Source organism: Astatotilapia calliptera, chromosome 15 (genome assembly GCF_900246225.1).
Source record: "Astatotilapia calliptera chromosome 15, fAstCal1.2, whole genome shotgun sequence".
Taxonomy (NCBI): Eukaryota; Metazoa; Chordata; class Actinopteri; order Cichliformes; family Cichlidae; genus Astatotilapia; species Astatotilapia calliptera.
The window spans coordinates 29,190,529-29,206,902 of record NC_039316.1 but is presented as its reverse complement, the minus strand read 5'-3'; the positions used below and the strand labels follow the sequence as shown (position 1 = coordinate 29,206,902).

Genomic DNA, 16,374 nt, shown 5'->3' with positions numbered 1-16,374 from the left:
GATTGTTGTTTCAGCTCATCATAGATTCATGTTCTGAACATGTTCAGCCACAAGAGGGCTTTCTAACCTGGGAAAAGGCATCACAGTACATGCAATTTATTTCCCAGACACAGGTGGAATGAAGGATTATTACTGGCATGCATATGTAATGCATAGCTTTCATACAGTGTTGCTGTGATGGAAGCCCACCTCAGGCAGTAACTAGGAGTAACTAGTGACCCAAACTTGTGAACTTGGTTATTTTCATTCAGCTTCTTCATTCATATAACAAGCTGAATGACAAGGAAGTATTGACCACTTGTCAGTTTCCGGTCTATTATAAATATTTTGCTCATAGTTCTGAGAAGTGGTTTTCCGGAATAGTGAATTGCGTATCCTTTTTGCTGGACAACAGCCTGCAGTTGTTTGTTGTAGTTTTCAACGAGTCATGCGCATGTCTCCTGAGCAATCCCATTCTTTGACAAATCTCTCAGGCTTCTCCATATTTGATGGACTTCTGGCATGTACCTTGCTCTTTAGTTCAAAAATCCCTGAAAAGTTGATCCAAAATGCTGCAGCAAGAGTACTGACAGGGACTAGAAAGAGAGAGCATACTTCTCCTATATTGGCTTCACTTCATTAGCTCCCACTTAAAATTCTTCTCTTTACATGCAAGGTCTTAAATAATCAGGCCCCATCTTATCTTAATGATCTTATAGTACCATATCACCCCATTAGAGCACTTCGCTCTCAGACTGGGCTCACTTGTAGTTCCTAATATTTAAAAGTAGAATGGGAGGCAGAGCCTTCTTATCAGGCCCCTCTTCTGTGGAACCAGCTTCCATTGTGGATTCACGAGGCAGACACCATCTCTACTTTTTAGATTAGGCTTTCTTCCTGTTAAAAGGGAGTTTTTCCTTCCCACTGTCGCCAAAGCACTTGGTCATAGGTGGTCATCTAATTTGGGGGGTTTTCTTTGTATTATTATAAGGTCTTTACCTTCCAGTATAAAGTATCTTGAGCCAACTGTTGTTGTGTTTTGGCGCTATATAAATAAAACTCAATTGAGATCACCTCAAAGATTTTCAAAGGGGTTTAAGTCAGGGGTTGGTGCAGGCTGGTCAGTAATGTGTGACTTGACCTTGACCCAATTTCCATCCAAATTAAATCAGTTCAAGCTGGTTTTTGATATCAACCATCACATAACATTTGAAGTGAAATATTAAAAACTGTGGAAGCTAGCCTGCTAACAAACAGACAAATGGAACCGAGTTGATAACCCCTCCCTTTGGAGGGAGGAAAATTGGTTTGCTACTACATATTTGACACATTCCTCAATTAATCTGAAATCTTGAATCAAGTGTGATGGCCTAGAGCATAGGTGTCAAACTCTGGCCCGCGGGCCAAATTTGGCCCACAGCCTAATTACATTTGGCCCGCGAAGCCATACCAAATTACTATTAGAGCAGGCCTACTGGTATTATACAGCTAATATATATATTGTTTAGTATTAAGCTTTGCTGTTCCATATTCAGTTTTTCAGCTAAACTTGTTTGAGTCCATAAGAAAAGATTCATTCTTATATCTGGAGAAAGATTTTTTTTTCAATAAATATTAATGTTAGCCCGCGACTTTGTTCCATTTTGAATTTTGGCCCACTGTGTATTTGAGTTTGACACCCCTGGCCTAGAGAGTTATTTATTCCGTTGGATAACCAATGGCACTAACAGATTTTTCCCCAATTTCAAAGAGTCAAAGAGATAAATCTTTTCAATATGAACTTTGCTTTGTGAAAATCTTAAAATAGAAATACACTCTTTCTTGAATTATTTTGCTATAATAAAGACGCTCCAATACCAGCGTTATATCATTGTTATTATTATTCCTTTTACAAATCCTGACTATGAAATCCTTGTGCCTTTCTTCAGCGTCACAAATATAGCCCCTAACAGAATCTTATAATCAGTGTTTAGCAGAGCGATTGGTATTAAATTGTCTAAAACTCTTTTATCTTTGGCAGATTTAGTAACTGTTTCAAGCCTAGCATCCATTCCTTTCTTCTCTGCATATTCTTATAAAGTGCCAGATAAGAGGGATCTTAGTTCCTTCCCAAAGATAAGGCCATAATCCTGTCTGTCTCTCGAGAACTGTTTAAAGCCATTTTCGTGTCTGCTGAGCTCAGTTCCTCAATTTCAAGCTCTGACTCACTCAGATGTTTAAAGGAATCCTCAATACACAGGATGATGTTCTGAATCTTATCAAACACAAACTGTTAATAAGAGAATCAGTAGTGTAATCACCTGCAGTCTGCTATATTACAAGTGGTGTGAACGTTCAGGATATTGCCAATGCAATGGTATTTAAGAGAATATTGAGTGAATGGATGTTTTATGGGCACACATTATGAAGTAATGAGAGGTTATGATGTGCTGTTTAGTGCAGCCACGTTGAACTAATTGTAGTCTAGAAAAAATGAATAGAAAAAGCACTCTCGCTTGATTTAAAGTGACTCATCGATACTTTTTCTGCCTGTGCTTTTAAGACAATATGCTAATTTGCAGGAATATCAGCAGGTGTTACATCATATTCCTTGGTAAAGTCATTGTTGTTGTTTGTCATTACATGTTTCCAGTAGTCTGGTGCCTCAAGGTTCATACTCTAGATTATTTGAACCAATCGTTCTCCGCGTTGCATTGTTTAATTCTGTGCTCGCCGTCATTCTCCCTTTCAGTCTTTCTTTCATGCCACCTACCTCATCCCCATCTAAATCTCAGACAGCCCAGCCAGAGTGCTATTCAATACTGGACTAGTATTGAAAAGCCTTCAGTTAATCCAAAATGCTGCAGCTAGAATACTGACAGGGACTAGAAAGAGAGAGCATATTTGTCCTGTTTTGGCTTCCCTTCATTGGCTCCCTGTTAAATCCAGAATTGAATTCAAAACCCTGCTCCTCACATACAAGGTCTTAAATAATCAGGCCCCATCTTATCTTAATGACCTTGTAGTACCATATCACCCTATTAGAGCACTTTGCTCTCACACTGCAGGCTTACTTGTTGTTCCTAGAGTATTTAAAAGTAGAATGGGAGGGAGAGCCTTCAGTTTTCAGGCCCCTCTTCTATGGAACCAGCTTCCAGTTTGGATTCGGGAGACCGACACTATCTCTACTTTTAAGATTACGCTTAAAACTTTCCTTTTTGCTAAAGCATATAGTTAGGGCTGGACCAGGTGACCCTGAATTCTCCCTTAGTTATGCTGCAATAGGTGTAGGTTGCTGGGGGATTCCCATGATGCATTGAGTTTTCCCTTTCCAGTCACCTTTCTCACTCAGTATGTGTTAATAGACCTCTTTGCGTTGAATCATACTTGTTATTAACCTCTGTCTCTCTTCCACAGCATGTCTTCTACCCTGTCTTCCTTCTCTCACCCCAACCGGTCGCTGCAGATGGCCGCCTCTCCCTGAGCCTGGTTCTGCCGGAGGTTTCTTCCTGTTAAAAGGGAGTTTTTCCTTCCCACTGTCGCCAAAGTGCTTGCTCATAGGGGGTCATATGATTGTTGGATTTTTCTCTGTATGTATTATTGTATACAATATAAAGCGCCTTCAGGCAACTGTTGTTGTGATTTGGCGCTATATAAATAAAATTGAATTGACTTACTAGCGGAGTATCCTTGTCTCTACAGGACCCATACCCTGACATAATCTTTAACAACAAAAAAAACAAGGGAAAGTTTCATGATGATGTCAGATATCTGTAGAGATGTTCTGTTTCAGAGAAATTTCAAACTCGATGTGTGTCTATATATGTTGATTGCTTTTAGTTAACAAGTTTAGTTTAGGGTTAACTCCACATCTTATTAAATTTCTTTCCTCTGGACTTTTTTCTTTCAGCATTTATCAGTCATTACACAAACTGCCTTTTCAATCTCTTTTCTATTACTGTCCGATTTCTGCTGCTGCTGTGAGCTGATCAAAAACGGACCTGTCCATTTCACATCAAAGGCACCATCTGAAATTCTTCTTTGTATCTCTCAGTAGGTTCTCAGTTATCCAGGTCATGGTAGCCTAAGGAGATTGGAAAAAAAGCCACTGGACTTCTTTTAAGTTTCCAGATAGGAGGCGAAACATCGTCAAGAAACTCAAAGAAGTCCAGTCATATTTTTCCCAAGCTCCTTAGTCCTCTTTGTGTCGTTCAAATAGATAGATATGACTGGTTGTTAGAAGTTTCAACTTTTGAGGAAGATTCATCGCCTACATGAACAGAACTATATTATATTGTGTACTATATACAAAAAAATATATGTGTATTGAAATGCATGTGTGCATATTCAGGTATGTGACCATGGCTGTAGCTCAGGTGGTAGCGCAGGTCAGTTACTAACCGGAAGGTTTGTGGTTCAATCCAAGGCTCCTCCAGTCTGCATGCCAAATATCCTTGGGCAAGATACTAACCCCATGTTGCTCTCCGATGTATGAATAAGCACTTAACAGCTTAGAAAAAGTGCTTGTGTGATTGGGTGAATGAATTAGTTGCTTCGAGTGCTCAGATAGAGTAGAAAAGCACTATATAAGAACCAGTCCATTTACCATTTGTGTGTATTTTGATCTAAATGTGTGTACTGAGATCTGTGTGTGTATTCAGCTTAGGGAGTGTGTAAATAAATCTGTAGGCATGCACAGATATCAGTCACAGTTCTCCCAGCCTTACAAGTGGCAATTGTTTTTACACCTGACCTTTGTTATACAGCTGCTGTGGCAGATCCACAAATGCATGTAGTGATCTACAAATGCAGACAGTTATCTGTCAGTTAGGGTTTCATTTACCCTGAGCTCAGGCTCACACACTCAGGTTTCCAGCAATGCTTAGAACGTACCAACATATGTGGCGTATTAACAGCTATATGATTAAGCTCCAACCTTGTTGTGGTTTAGAGAGTTGTTATTTTGTCCAATGATGATAAGGCTAACCACGGTAGCATTCCCATTGAAAGAAAACTGGATTACTGAAAATTACATTTTGTGGATGTGGCCTGTGTCCTCAGTTCAAAGTACATAAGGTATAATAAATGTACTAATATCCATGGATTATATAACACTGCTGTAAAAATTTAATTTGACATTGAAGAATGTGGTTTATTCAAGATTTTGTATTCTAATTAAATCCACAGATGAAGGATCAGTTCAGCCAATAAAGCAAATACCAGTCTGGCAGGGTTTTTTTATTGTTGTATTTTATCAGTAAGTTTTGCATAAATATGTAAATAAAAGTTAAGTTAAGGAGACCTTTCCTTTCGCTTCATTCATGATCTAGTGATGTGTGATTAAGTAAAGGTTTAAATCTCATATAAATATACATTTAGTCCATCATTTGTAAATGATGATAACTGTTCTACTCTGTGTTTCATACAACATGTCTATTTCACACCTGTTCACATAGCCACTGTTCACATAACCATGTATGGAAGTTCAGAAGTCTTGTCGATTCTCTGTGGCTCTTCGTGGTGTTACGGCGGGGTGGCCAGGCTGAGTGAATGGACCCAAATGCAGATACAGACAGAGGCCCAGATTTGAAAGTGATAACCAAGCTTCATTTACAGAAAATGTTTCAGTGCTTAGAATACCACACATAAACTGTGACCTATGATGAACACAGGCTTCAGGGAATGGTGGACTAAAGTGAGAGATAAAGGGGGACTTGGTGGTTCAAATGGTGGTGCTCTGAGTCACTGTAAGAGAGGGATACAGCCACTGTCTTGTCAGAATAGAGAACTTCGTTAATTTTAGCATCTTACTGGTTAGCAGGTAGAGCACAGAACGGGAGAGGCGGTCAGAGAGGCCCAGGTGGGCATCCTGTTGGTGGTGAGTCCTGGCAGAATGATCCAGTGAATCCCGGAGCACGAGCTTGAATCGTGGCTGTGAAGTACCGAGAAGATCTGCATGTCTTCTATCCTCTCTTCCTTCTCTCCCCCAAACGGTCGCCGCAGATGGCTGCACCTTCTTGAATCTGGTTCTGCCGGAGGTTTCTTCCTGTTAAAAGGGAGTTTTTCCTTCCCACTGTCGCCAAAGTGCTTGCTCATAGAGGGTTATATGATTGTTGGGTTTTTCTCTGTATGTATTGTTGTAGGGTCTACCTTACAATATAAAGCGCCTTGAGGCGACTTCTGTTGTGATTTGGCGCTGTATAAATAAAATTAAATTGAATTGAAGATCAGCGTTGAGGTGAGCGTGAGTATTGTTGTGGAGAAACGAGGATCCGAGGGATCACTAAAACACGGGGACAGAAGCAAGGTAAGCGTGATGCGATCACTATGAACACACAAGATTACTTGCCGGGCTTTCACTAATGTAGGTTAGCAGAAGATCTGGAGAAGACTTAAATACTGGTAACCAAATCACCACCAGGTGCGGACAGCAGCCGGTCTGAAGAGACTCCGCCTGTTACCTCTCCCTTTGTTATGTGGTGTCTATGTTGTCTCTGCTTCTGTTCATTATTGTGTTGTCCCTCACATCTGCCTGTATCCCACTTTTGTATATCTGTGCTCTGAGACTGTTTCTCCTAGTGTTTTATTTCTGTTTGTACCTGTACTTTAGATTCATTGACATTAAATGCTCGTTTTCAGTTACTCCTACCCTTTGTGTTTCTCAAACTGGGTCCACAAATCCAGAGCCCACACAGCCAACACTCATTTGTTAGTCTATGTAATGCTGATGGAAATTTGCCCCCTTACATCATACAGAAAAAAAGTTCCTGCTTTGAAAAATGTAATATTGGAGCAAAAACTTCTGGCACAGTGACATATCGTACAAGGCCTCCACCAAGTGGTTTGAGATCTTAAAGGCCAAAAGCAGGTCAGATGAAACAGAAACATGTTACATGTACAATATGACACTGGAATGATGGTAAGCTTCACTTGTTCTGGGGTATAGTTAGGCAGATATCATAGGAAAAACAATGAATATAGTATTTATATGCACCTAAACACACCAAGTTTCAGCTTTTGTCTACAGAAATGCTTTTGCTGCTAGTGACCTAAAAGAAGCAACAGCAGCAAGATGACTTAAATTAATTGTGTTAATTCTTAATATTAAGTTCTAACCATTAAGCATACTTTCATGTTGTGTACTCCAAATATAGATAATATCATCTTAATGTCCCAAGAAAAACTGACACTGATTAGATCAGGCAACATTTTTATAATCTTCTGGTGTCTAACTTTGATGAGCCCACACAAACCATCAGTTTTACATTCTGATACCTCGAATATCAAAGGAGATGCTCCCCTGCAAGACTTTGGTTGTAACAAGTTGATATTTAAGTTTCTGCTAGCTTTCTACCAGCTCAAAGCGCTCTGACCATTCCTCTGACTGCTGGCATCAACAAGGCATTTTAACCCAGAGTAACATAAGTGTTGCTATTTATGTAGTGCTAGTCCACAACACACATGCCATTTTCTATGTAAGGTAAAGACTCTATAATTAAGACATTCAATAAGCTTTAAAAAAAAAAATCTAGATACTACCGCTGCTGCTATCCCAATTGCACATTGTCTATCTAGTAGGATGCAAGGCTGAGGTTAGAGGTCAGATGAAAAACCTGGGACCTGCAGATGGGAATTTGGGTATGATGAAAATGTGACTCTTCCAAGTACAGCACGGTACTGCAGCTGATAAAGAGCTCTAACTCATCCCCCTTTACTGCCTTTTGAATATGGACACCAGCTTATTGGGTTTTCTTTACAGAAAGAATATTTTGTACAAAATGAAATCTATAATACTGACACCGTTTCCTCATTTGTACAAAGTGACAGGAGTGCTCTTATACAGTGGGGCAAAAAAGTATTTAGTCAGCCACCGATTGTGCAAGTTCCCCCACCTAAAATGATGACAGAGGTCAGTAATTTGCACCAGAGGTACACTTCAACTGTGAGAGACAGAATGTGAAAAAAAAAGCCATGAATCCACATGGTAGGATTTGTAAAGAATTTATTCGTAAATTAGGGTGGAAAATAAGTATTTGGTCACCTCAAACAAGGAAAATCTCTGGCTCTCACAGACCTGTAACGTCTTCTGTAAGAAGCTTTTCTGTCCCCCACTCGTTACCTGTATGAATGGCACCTGTTTGAACTCATCATCTGTATAAAAGACACCTGTCCACAGCCGCAAACAGTCAGACTCCAAACTCCGCCATGGCCAAGACCAAAGAGCTTTCGAAGGACACCAGGAAAAGTATTGTAGACCTGCACCAGACTGGGAAGAGTGAATCTACAATAGGCAAGCAGCTTGGTGTGAAAAAATCAACTGTGGGAGCAATCATCAGAAAATGGAAGACATACAAGACCACTGATAATCTCCCTCGATCTGGGGCTCCACGCAAGATCTCATCCCGTGGGGTCAAAATGATCATGAGAACGGTGAGCAAAGATCCCAGAACCACACGGGGGGACCTGGTGAATGACCTGCAGAGAGCTGGGACCAAAGTAACAAAGGTCACCATCAGTAACACACTACAACGGCAGGGAATCAAATCCCGCAGTGCCAGACGTGTTCCGCTGCTGAAGCCAGTGCATGTCCAGGCCCGTCTGAAGTTTGCCAGAGAGCACATGGATGATACAGCAGAGGATTGGGAGAATGTCATGTGGTCAGATGAAACCAAAGTAGAACTTTTTGGTATAAACTCAACTCGTCGTGTTTGGAGGAAGAAGAATACTGAGTTGCATCCCAAGAACACCATACCTACTGTGAAGCATGGGGGTGGAAACATCATGCTATGGCGCTGTTTTTCTGCAAAGGGGACAGGACGACTGATCCGTGTTAAGGACAGAATGAATGGGGCCATGTATCGTGAGATTTTGATCCAAAACCTCCTTCCATCAGTGAGAACTTTGAAGATGAAACGAGGCTGGGTCTTCCAACATGACAATGATCCAAAACACACGGCCCGGGCAACAAAGGAGTGGCTCCGTAAGAAGCATTTGAAAGTCCTGGAGTGGCCTAGCCAGTCTCCAGACCTCAACCCCATAGAAAATCTGTGGCGGGAGTTGAAAGTCCGTGTTGCTCGGCGACAGCCCCAAAACATCACTGCTCTCGAGAAGATCTGCATGGAGGAATGGGCCAAAATACCAGCTACTGTGTGTGCAAACCTGGTAAAGACCTATAGTAAACGTTTGACCTCTGTTATTGCCAACAAAGGTTATGTTACAAAGTATTGAGTTGTATTTTTGTTATTGACCAAATACTTATTTTCCACCCTGATTTACGAATAAATTATTTACAAATCCTTCCATGTGGATTCATGGATTTTTTTTTTTTTTCACATTCTGTCTCTCACAGTTGAAGTGTACCTCTGGTGCAAATTACTGACCTCTGTCATCATTTTAGGTGGGGGAACTTGCACAATCGGTGGCTGACTAAATACTTTTTTGCCCCACTGTAGTTAGTATATGTGGCACCTACACATGTATGATAACAACAACTGTCATTTCCTTTAAGAATTTCTTGGTGGGAAAACTCACCACGGTACTGCAGCCGCTTTTAGTTGGGTTCCTGGAAATGTAATTGTGTGTTTTTGCCACAAGAGGGAAGTGTGGACAAGTTGAAAGGAAAGTTGCTCTTCCTCAAACATGCAATGTAACAAGATGGCAGGCCTTACAGCATATATTTTATATTGTCTCAGATGTAGCTCTTTGACACATTGCTTCTGGTGCAACTGAAGGATATATTATTACTGCTGGGAAGCAGTTTATATATAATAAACTGTGAATCTAGCACTTATTTAGTATTTTTATACAGAGGAAACAAGGAAACCAAGTGAGTTTAAATTATGAACCTGATTTAATACTGTGGTTTTCTTACAAGATAAATGTGGAGAAACGAGGTGTAAGAATGTGCGACTGAACAGAAAAGAAAAATGGGAAATTATGTTTATTATTAAAGTGAATCCTGCAGACTGAGCTTGACTCAAGTCTCCATGCTCAAATGTCTGCATAACCAATGGTTTGTAATGTTAGGAAGACACAGTCGGTCTTTTTAGTGCCATTGTGTAATATGCAAACGCCTGCACAGCAAACTTGTACCACAGAAAATCTCTTCATCAAGAATGTGTTTGTAAATATGATGGTAATCTCAGAGAACTGCATATTACTGAACACTGAGAACCATTCTTGTCTGGGCCATCTCAGACAAGCTGCATGTGACAACAAGCTTAAAAATGTTAAACACAACCTGTTTCAATTAGTTAGTAAGATAACATATATATATTTATTGGGGTTTTTATATTTGGCGTGACTTTCATCTGAGCAACTACATACCATAGGGCTGATGTTTTAGATAGTAACATGAGCAATGTTAACCTTGACAACAATAACATCTAGTTTAAGATGTGACAAAGAACATCATAGAAGCTAAAAAGGATGAGCTTCTCATTCAGTTAGTTTAAATACGTTGCATCTGCTTTGTGTAAAACTTAAAGCTAAAGCAAGACTCGAGCAAATCCTCAAACATTAAAGCCTCCAGCTTTCTGTTGCTGCTGTAGTTTTTATTAGTGAGCTGTTGTGAATGATGTATAAAAAAGTGTACTTGAATATTTTACATCATAATAATCTTTTTTTCCCCAAAGACTTTTCAGCAGTGACTGTAGAAAGACCAGCTTTTTATTAACAGAGAAGAAGGTACACATTATATTTTTGCAGAATTTACAAGATTTTACTCAATAAAAAGCCATTGGAGTCTACACGTACACACCTTTACTTTTCCAATAATGCTCCACAGCGTAGTGCTTTTGACCTCAGTCACAGTGTCTCGCAGTTATCTAAGGCTCGTCTTTGATGCCAACCACTTCCTGTAATTGAAAGGCATATGCCTCTGCTGCTCCCCTAGGGTGTGCTGGGTCAGGCGTAACTCCCTCCAAATGCAGAACCTTCTGTAGTAAAGTTTTTTAAAATTCCCCTTCAGAGGATTTTTGCCAGTTCATCAAAATATCTCAGAAAATGATATTTTGAAGTGGAAAAAATGCATGAATATGGTAGCCAGGAGTGACCGGCGCTGGCCCCTGCTGACTGACAAAGCTGGGAAAGCAGTCTGTCAGTGTAAGGCTGGTGTGGACATGAGTGTTTCTGCAGAGTCTGCTGCCTTACATGTAGACCTTGAAGGACTGTCATACTTTTTCTAGTGATTTCAAAAACTCCGCCCTACTCACACACTGCACATTACCATCCACCTGCTTTATCCCTCTGGTTGAGGCTAGATCAAGTCTTTTATTATTGTTGCAATGAATAGTCTTAAAAAATCCCAGTTAAAGATGTATTATGGTGAACATATTTAATAGATTAAAAATATTCAATGTAATTAGATTTGAGTTTCAAAAAAATAATTCCCCAAAACTATGTAGATGGTGATAATCCTGGTACCAGAGGCAGTTTGACTGATCAACATGTCTAGGAGGAAACAGACATGCATACACTATGATCATTATATTCGGATTATTGATAGTAGCAGTAGCATTATTATTATCATATTATAATGTAATTCAAATTCTGAATTGTTAGAACTTTATGGCATATAAATGTGATTTTATTACGCTGTGATAAATCAGCAGGTATGAAAACCCCACTCTCTGACCAATCAATTCTCTACAAATATTGGTAGAGATTTGTTGGAGATCCCTTGGACCTCTGTGAGGAGAGTAGGAGGGTCTAAAGTTTTTCAGTTGCATCTGAACTCTCAGTGCATCATAGGAAGTCCCCCAGCACCCTAAGGCTATTGCAGGCATGGTTCAGGGTCCCTTGATGCAGCCCTATATGTTTTATCAAAGACTATTGTTTTAAGTGCTAAACATACAAATAGAAAGGGTCCCCCAATCCAAAACTGGCAGCTGCCTCCATAGCAGACGGGCCTGATAGCTGAAAGTTCTTCTCATTCTTCCTTTAGGAACCAAGTGCTCCGCTAGGATAATAAGGTACTATGAGGTCAAATGAGACGTAGAAAGCCATTGTTGCTAGTATCCCTGGGTGCCTCTTTCTTTGCTGTCTCGGCCTTAGCGCGGCAGCTTTTCCTGCCACCTGTACTTAAACTTTGTCTGTGTTGACTATTAGTGTTTCTGATAATCTCAAGAAATGCACAGCTTACATGCTTTTTGGTTCCATGGACATGTTCAGGTGAATAAGATGCCTCTTTGTCAAAACATCCCTGTGTAGGCCCCTCCCTCAAGCTAAAGAAGCAGAAACCATTGTAGTGAAAGCAATGGTTTCAGAATGCAATTCAAACTGATTATTTTGTTTTATAAAAGATGAAGTTATCAGTTATGCTTCAACCTCACAGCCAAACATATGAGGTGCACAGCTTCTTGACTTGATGACCTCAAATCACCCAAAAGCACATGGACCAATTCACAGACCCCTATTGAAGATAATATACTTAATAAAACAACTGAATTGTTAAGCACTGATTATTGTCGTTATTTGGTGAGACCAGCTTCATTCGTCAACACGGTCTGAAGTCTGTTTCTTTGAGTAATACCAGCAAATGCATTTATTTGGTATATGACATCAAATGATGAAGAACTAAGTGATTTCAAGACAATTTTTTTTAAGTATTGGAATCAGCTGTCAAAATAAGATTTGGCTTACCTTGAGGTAGAGAACAAAATCTTTCTTTCAAAGAACAAATGATGACAGATGCGGCTGAAATTTTATTCACATTTATTGTTGCTTTTAGTGTGCTCACAGAAAATTAGAACACCTTAAGCAGAGGAGTTTAATAGCAATTGGTTTGTAAGCAAAGTTACATTCCATCTCTAGGTCAAATTGGTCAAAGCTTCTCCGTATTTACAAAAGGAAAAAGAGAGCGAAACAAGATGCTACACAAACATTTGCATCTGATAGATTCCTTAACTCGAGTCAAAGACCACTGGAAAAAAAACTGCCAGCTGGAATTGAACCCCCCCCCCCCCCCCCAAAAAAAAAACCCATACAGTATATAAACAGTTTACCATTCCACTTATCACAGCTTGGTTTTTTAGTTCAAAATTCCTTAAGGACCTTTTGTGTGTTTGCATGTCTGTATGTGTGTGTTTGTGTTGGTATCATACAAAAACGAGCGGGTGGAAAAAAGAGCAAACATTATGTGCTTCTTGAGATCAAAATTTCATTTTGTACAATAATCACAGTTAAAAAGACCCCCGCCTATACATACTTACATTTTTATTAAGGTCATAAAACCAGCAATAAACAATAAAGCCTATACAACTTGTATTTCTACGGAATCACTGACAGCTAATGAGAAGCGAAACGCTCCTATGGTTTTATATGACTTCCTAAAAACCTAACTCTGGGACTTGTTGTCTTGTAAAAACGATTTTAGTGTTGTAAACCGTATGGTGGATATAGATTTCGGTCTTGACTGCTCTTGATTATTGCCTGTAGCACATTTCCCAGGACAGCCCCACCCACCCAGATGTCCTTCCTGAACCCTCCCCCCACCTCTTCATTTACAACTGTACCCTGGTCCCCTTCATACCATGGGCATGTCCATACTTTTTGTTTATATTTTGTATAAAAAACGTAATACTGATGTAAAAATATATGGCAGAGTGTGGATGTATTTAATCAGTTGTACATATTGAGGCCAACCCATCTCCACAGCCTGCTGGAATGCTAGTAACAAAGGGCCGAGATGGGTTTTGCGTAAGGGGAGAATGGAAACTAAAAATAAAGAAAAAGCTTTAAAATATCCCTGGTTAAAGAAAAGTTCTTCAAAGCCATGATGTGGCATCTCTCCAAGCAGGGAAATGTTCTTTGATTATCTTTTTTTTCCTCCTTAAAAAAAAAGAAAAAGAAAAGAAAAGAAACTTTCTTCCACTTTCAGCTTTTATTCAGCAGCCTCAGTGGGAGCAGCTGGAGCTTCTGCTGATTCTGCTTCTTGTGAAGCTGAAGGAGCCTCCTCTGTTTTGGGCGCCTCCTCGGCCACAGGTTCAGCCGACTTCTCCTCTGCCTTTGGCTCTTCTGTGGCTGGGGCCTCCTTGGCCTCCTCTGCAGGCTTTTCTGCTGCTGGTGCAGCCACCGCCGCTGCCTCCTCCTCTGGCTTGGCCACTACTTCCTCCTTGGGTTGCTCAGTGGCAGGTGCAGCCTCGCCTTCAGCAGGCTTGGTCTCCTCGTCAGCAGCGGCCGCTGTTGCCTCTGCGGCCTCGGCTTTGGGCTCCTCTGCAGGTGCCGCCGCTGCAGCTGCTTCCTCGTTCTCGGCCCCATCGCCCGTCTCCTTTTTGGACTTCTTGAAGGAAAAGCCACTTAGCTTGAAGGATTTTTTGAAGGAGAATTTCTTCTTCTTCTTCTTCGGGGTCTCGGTGCTGGTAGAAGCTGCGGCACCATCCTCAGCCTTGGCAGCTGCCTCTCCTTCAGCAGGAGACGCTGCCTCTACCTTCTCTGCATCTACAGCCTCCTTCTCAGTGGGGGCGGCCTCGGCTTTCTCTGTCTCCTCCTTGGGGGTGTCCTCGGCTGTTGCGCTACCATTGGCTTGCACCTCCTCTTTGCCGTTCTCGTTTTCGGCTGCAGCAGGAGAGGCATCTCCATTGGCTTTAACATGTCCGTTTTCCTAAAAGGAGAGACAGAAGCTGTTAATGTCATGCACAGAGCTGGTCCGCTGTAAGTACAGTGCCAGTGGTGAGCAGCAGGGGCAGCAGACACCATCCAACTTCAGCCCAGGCTCGGTTTCTCATTTTCACAGCAAAAACAGTGGAACACGTCTAATAACGGCCATCGAGCTATGTGGATACACCACACATAAATATGTTATGAGGTAGCAGCTTCCTGTATTTTTTTTCACCCAGAATTTCATTCACATCCTGAACACGAGAGAGCAAGGACCGCAAGGGGTCGCTACGTGGCCGTTCCACAGCAAGCGTGCTGCTCATTAAAACAGCAGCTGCTCTTAGTCTCCCACATGACCGCGAGCAGAGTTCAGACACAATTTCTTTTTATATTTAGCAAATCTAAACGAATTTCTGAATTAAGGTCTCACCTAACCTGTGAAATCCATCTAAAAAGAAAAAAGAAAACGTAGGCTGCTTCCTCTCCGGGGCGCACCGCTGGCCCCCTCCCCAAGCCTCTGCCCCCCCCCCCTGTGTGATAGCAGGCTGCCATCTCCACTTTCCAGCCGAGCATCTGTAACAAAAGGCGTGGTGCTCCGAGCGCACGGAGCCTTTGTTGGCCGTCGTGCATCTCGCCTTATTCAGCAACTTCCCAAATAACCTCATCCAAAGCTACAGCACCTCGTCATCGTCTTAAAATGAAGAATTAAAGTCAAAACCGGCGAGAAGAAATTGAACACGACTCCATTCTTGTCTTTTGATTGGCAAAAACCCGAGCAAATAATCTCAATCTATTAAACTGCTTTGTTTTGATTGATGACCTTAAAAGAAGAAATCCGCGCGCATTTCCCCTGATAAACTGCAGGAATCAAATTATCCGTTAAATGAGTTAAATCTTTTCTTTCTACATTTAATACCCGTTCAATTCATCCACAATTACGCGCGGATGGCGCCCCCAGTGCTCAGCTTCCCCCCTCCCTCCCTTTCCACAACAACCAAATTGTCCCCTGACGGATGTTAAAATATCATTTACCTGTCCGTTGGTCTTGGTGGGTGAAGCTGCCGCCTCTCCTGGCTTTTCAGCCGCGGTTTCAGCATTTCCAGCTGTCTTGGACAATTGCGCTCCCATGCTTTTCGCTCCAACAAAGAAACTCGACCGATCCAAAAAAGCGAACAAAGACCCACAAGCCTCTTTGTTGAAACGCAAAGCTCTTCACTGGTAGCCCCCTCTCGCTCTCCCACTGTGTGTGTGCGTGTGTGTGTGTATGTGTGCGCGCGCGCACAAAGAAAAAGTTCACAGGGAAAATGTAAAGCAAACTCCAGTCAGAGTGTGGAGGATTCTTCAGCAGAGCAGGAGAAAGCTGGCAGGTGAGATGAAGTAATAAAATCCCAGGCTGGTGGCCGTGTCGCTGTAGACAGGCTGCAAAATGGAGAAATTTCCCTTGTTGCTAATAAGACGTGGGGTCCAACGCCCAAGTGCAGGGATGAATGGGCGCTCCGAGCGATGACGGCACCGCTCTTCGGTTCGGCCAATTACAGCTTCCACTCAGGGCTTGGGCGGGGTTTAGGGAGGGAACAATAGACGGCAGCGCTGCACTCAAGGTACAGAGGAGTAACTGGAGTTAGCTACATTTATGTGACGTCTCACTTAACCAAGACATCACTTGTTTGCATTTAAATGGAAAATGTCTTTAAAATAAATATATAAAGTGTGCGTTTGGCAACTAAGATGTGAATATTGTGCCATGAAGGTGCCAAAATTTAGTTTAGCTCAAACAGGTGAAGCAAGTGTTGCTGTTTTACATTTGAGACACAAAAA

General features: G+C 41.4%; 1 protein-coding gene across 1 annotated transcript; it reads right to left on the bottom strand.

Annotated features, from left to right (window-relative positions):
* Positions 1-12,655: 12,655 nt before the first annotated feature.
* marcksa (myristoylated alanine-rich protein kinase C substrate a) lies at positions 12,656-16,062 on the bottom strand. The gene is made up of 2 exons (XM_026143317.1): positions 15,589-16,062; positions 12,656-14,560 (listed from the first exon to the last, which is right to left on the bottom strand). The coding sequence occupies exons 1-2, from the start codon at positions 15,682-15,684 to the stop codon at positions 13,841-13,843; spliced, it is 816 nt and encodes a 271-aa protein (XP_025999102.1). The 5' UTR covers positions 15,685-16,062; the 3' UTR covers positions 12,656-13,840.
* Positions 16,063-16,374: the final 312 nt, after the last annotated feature.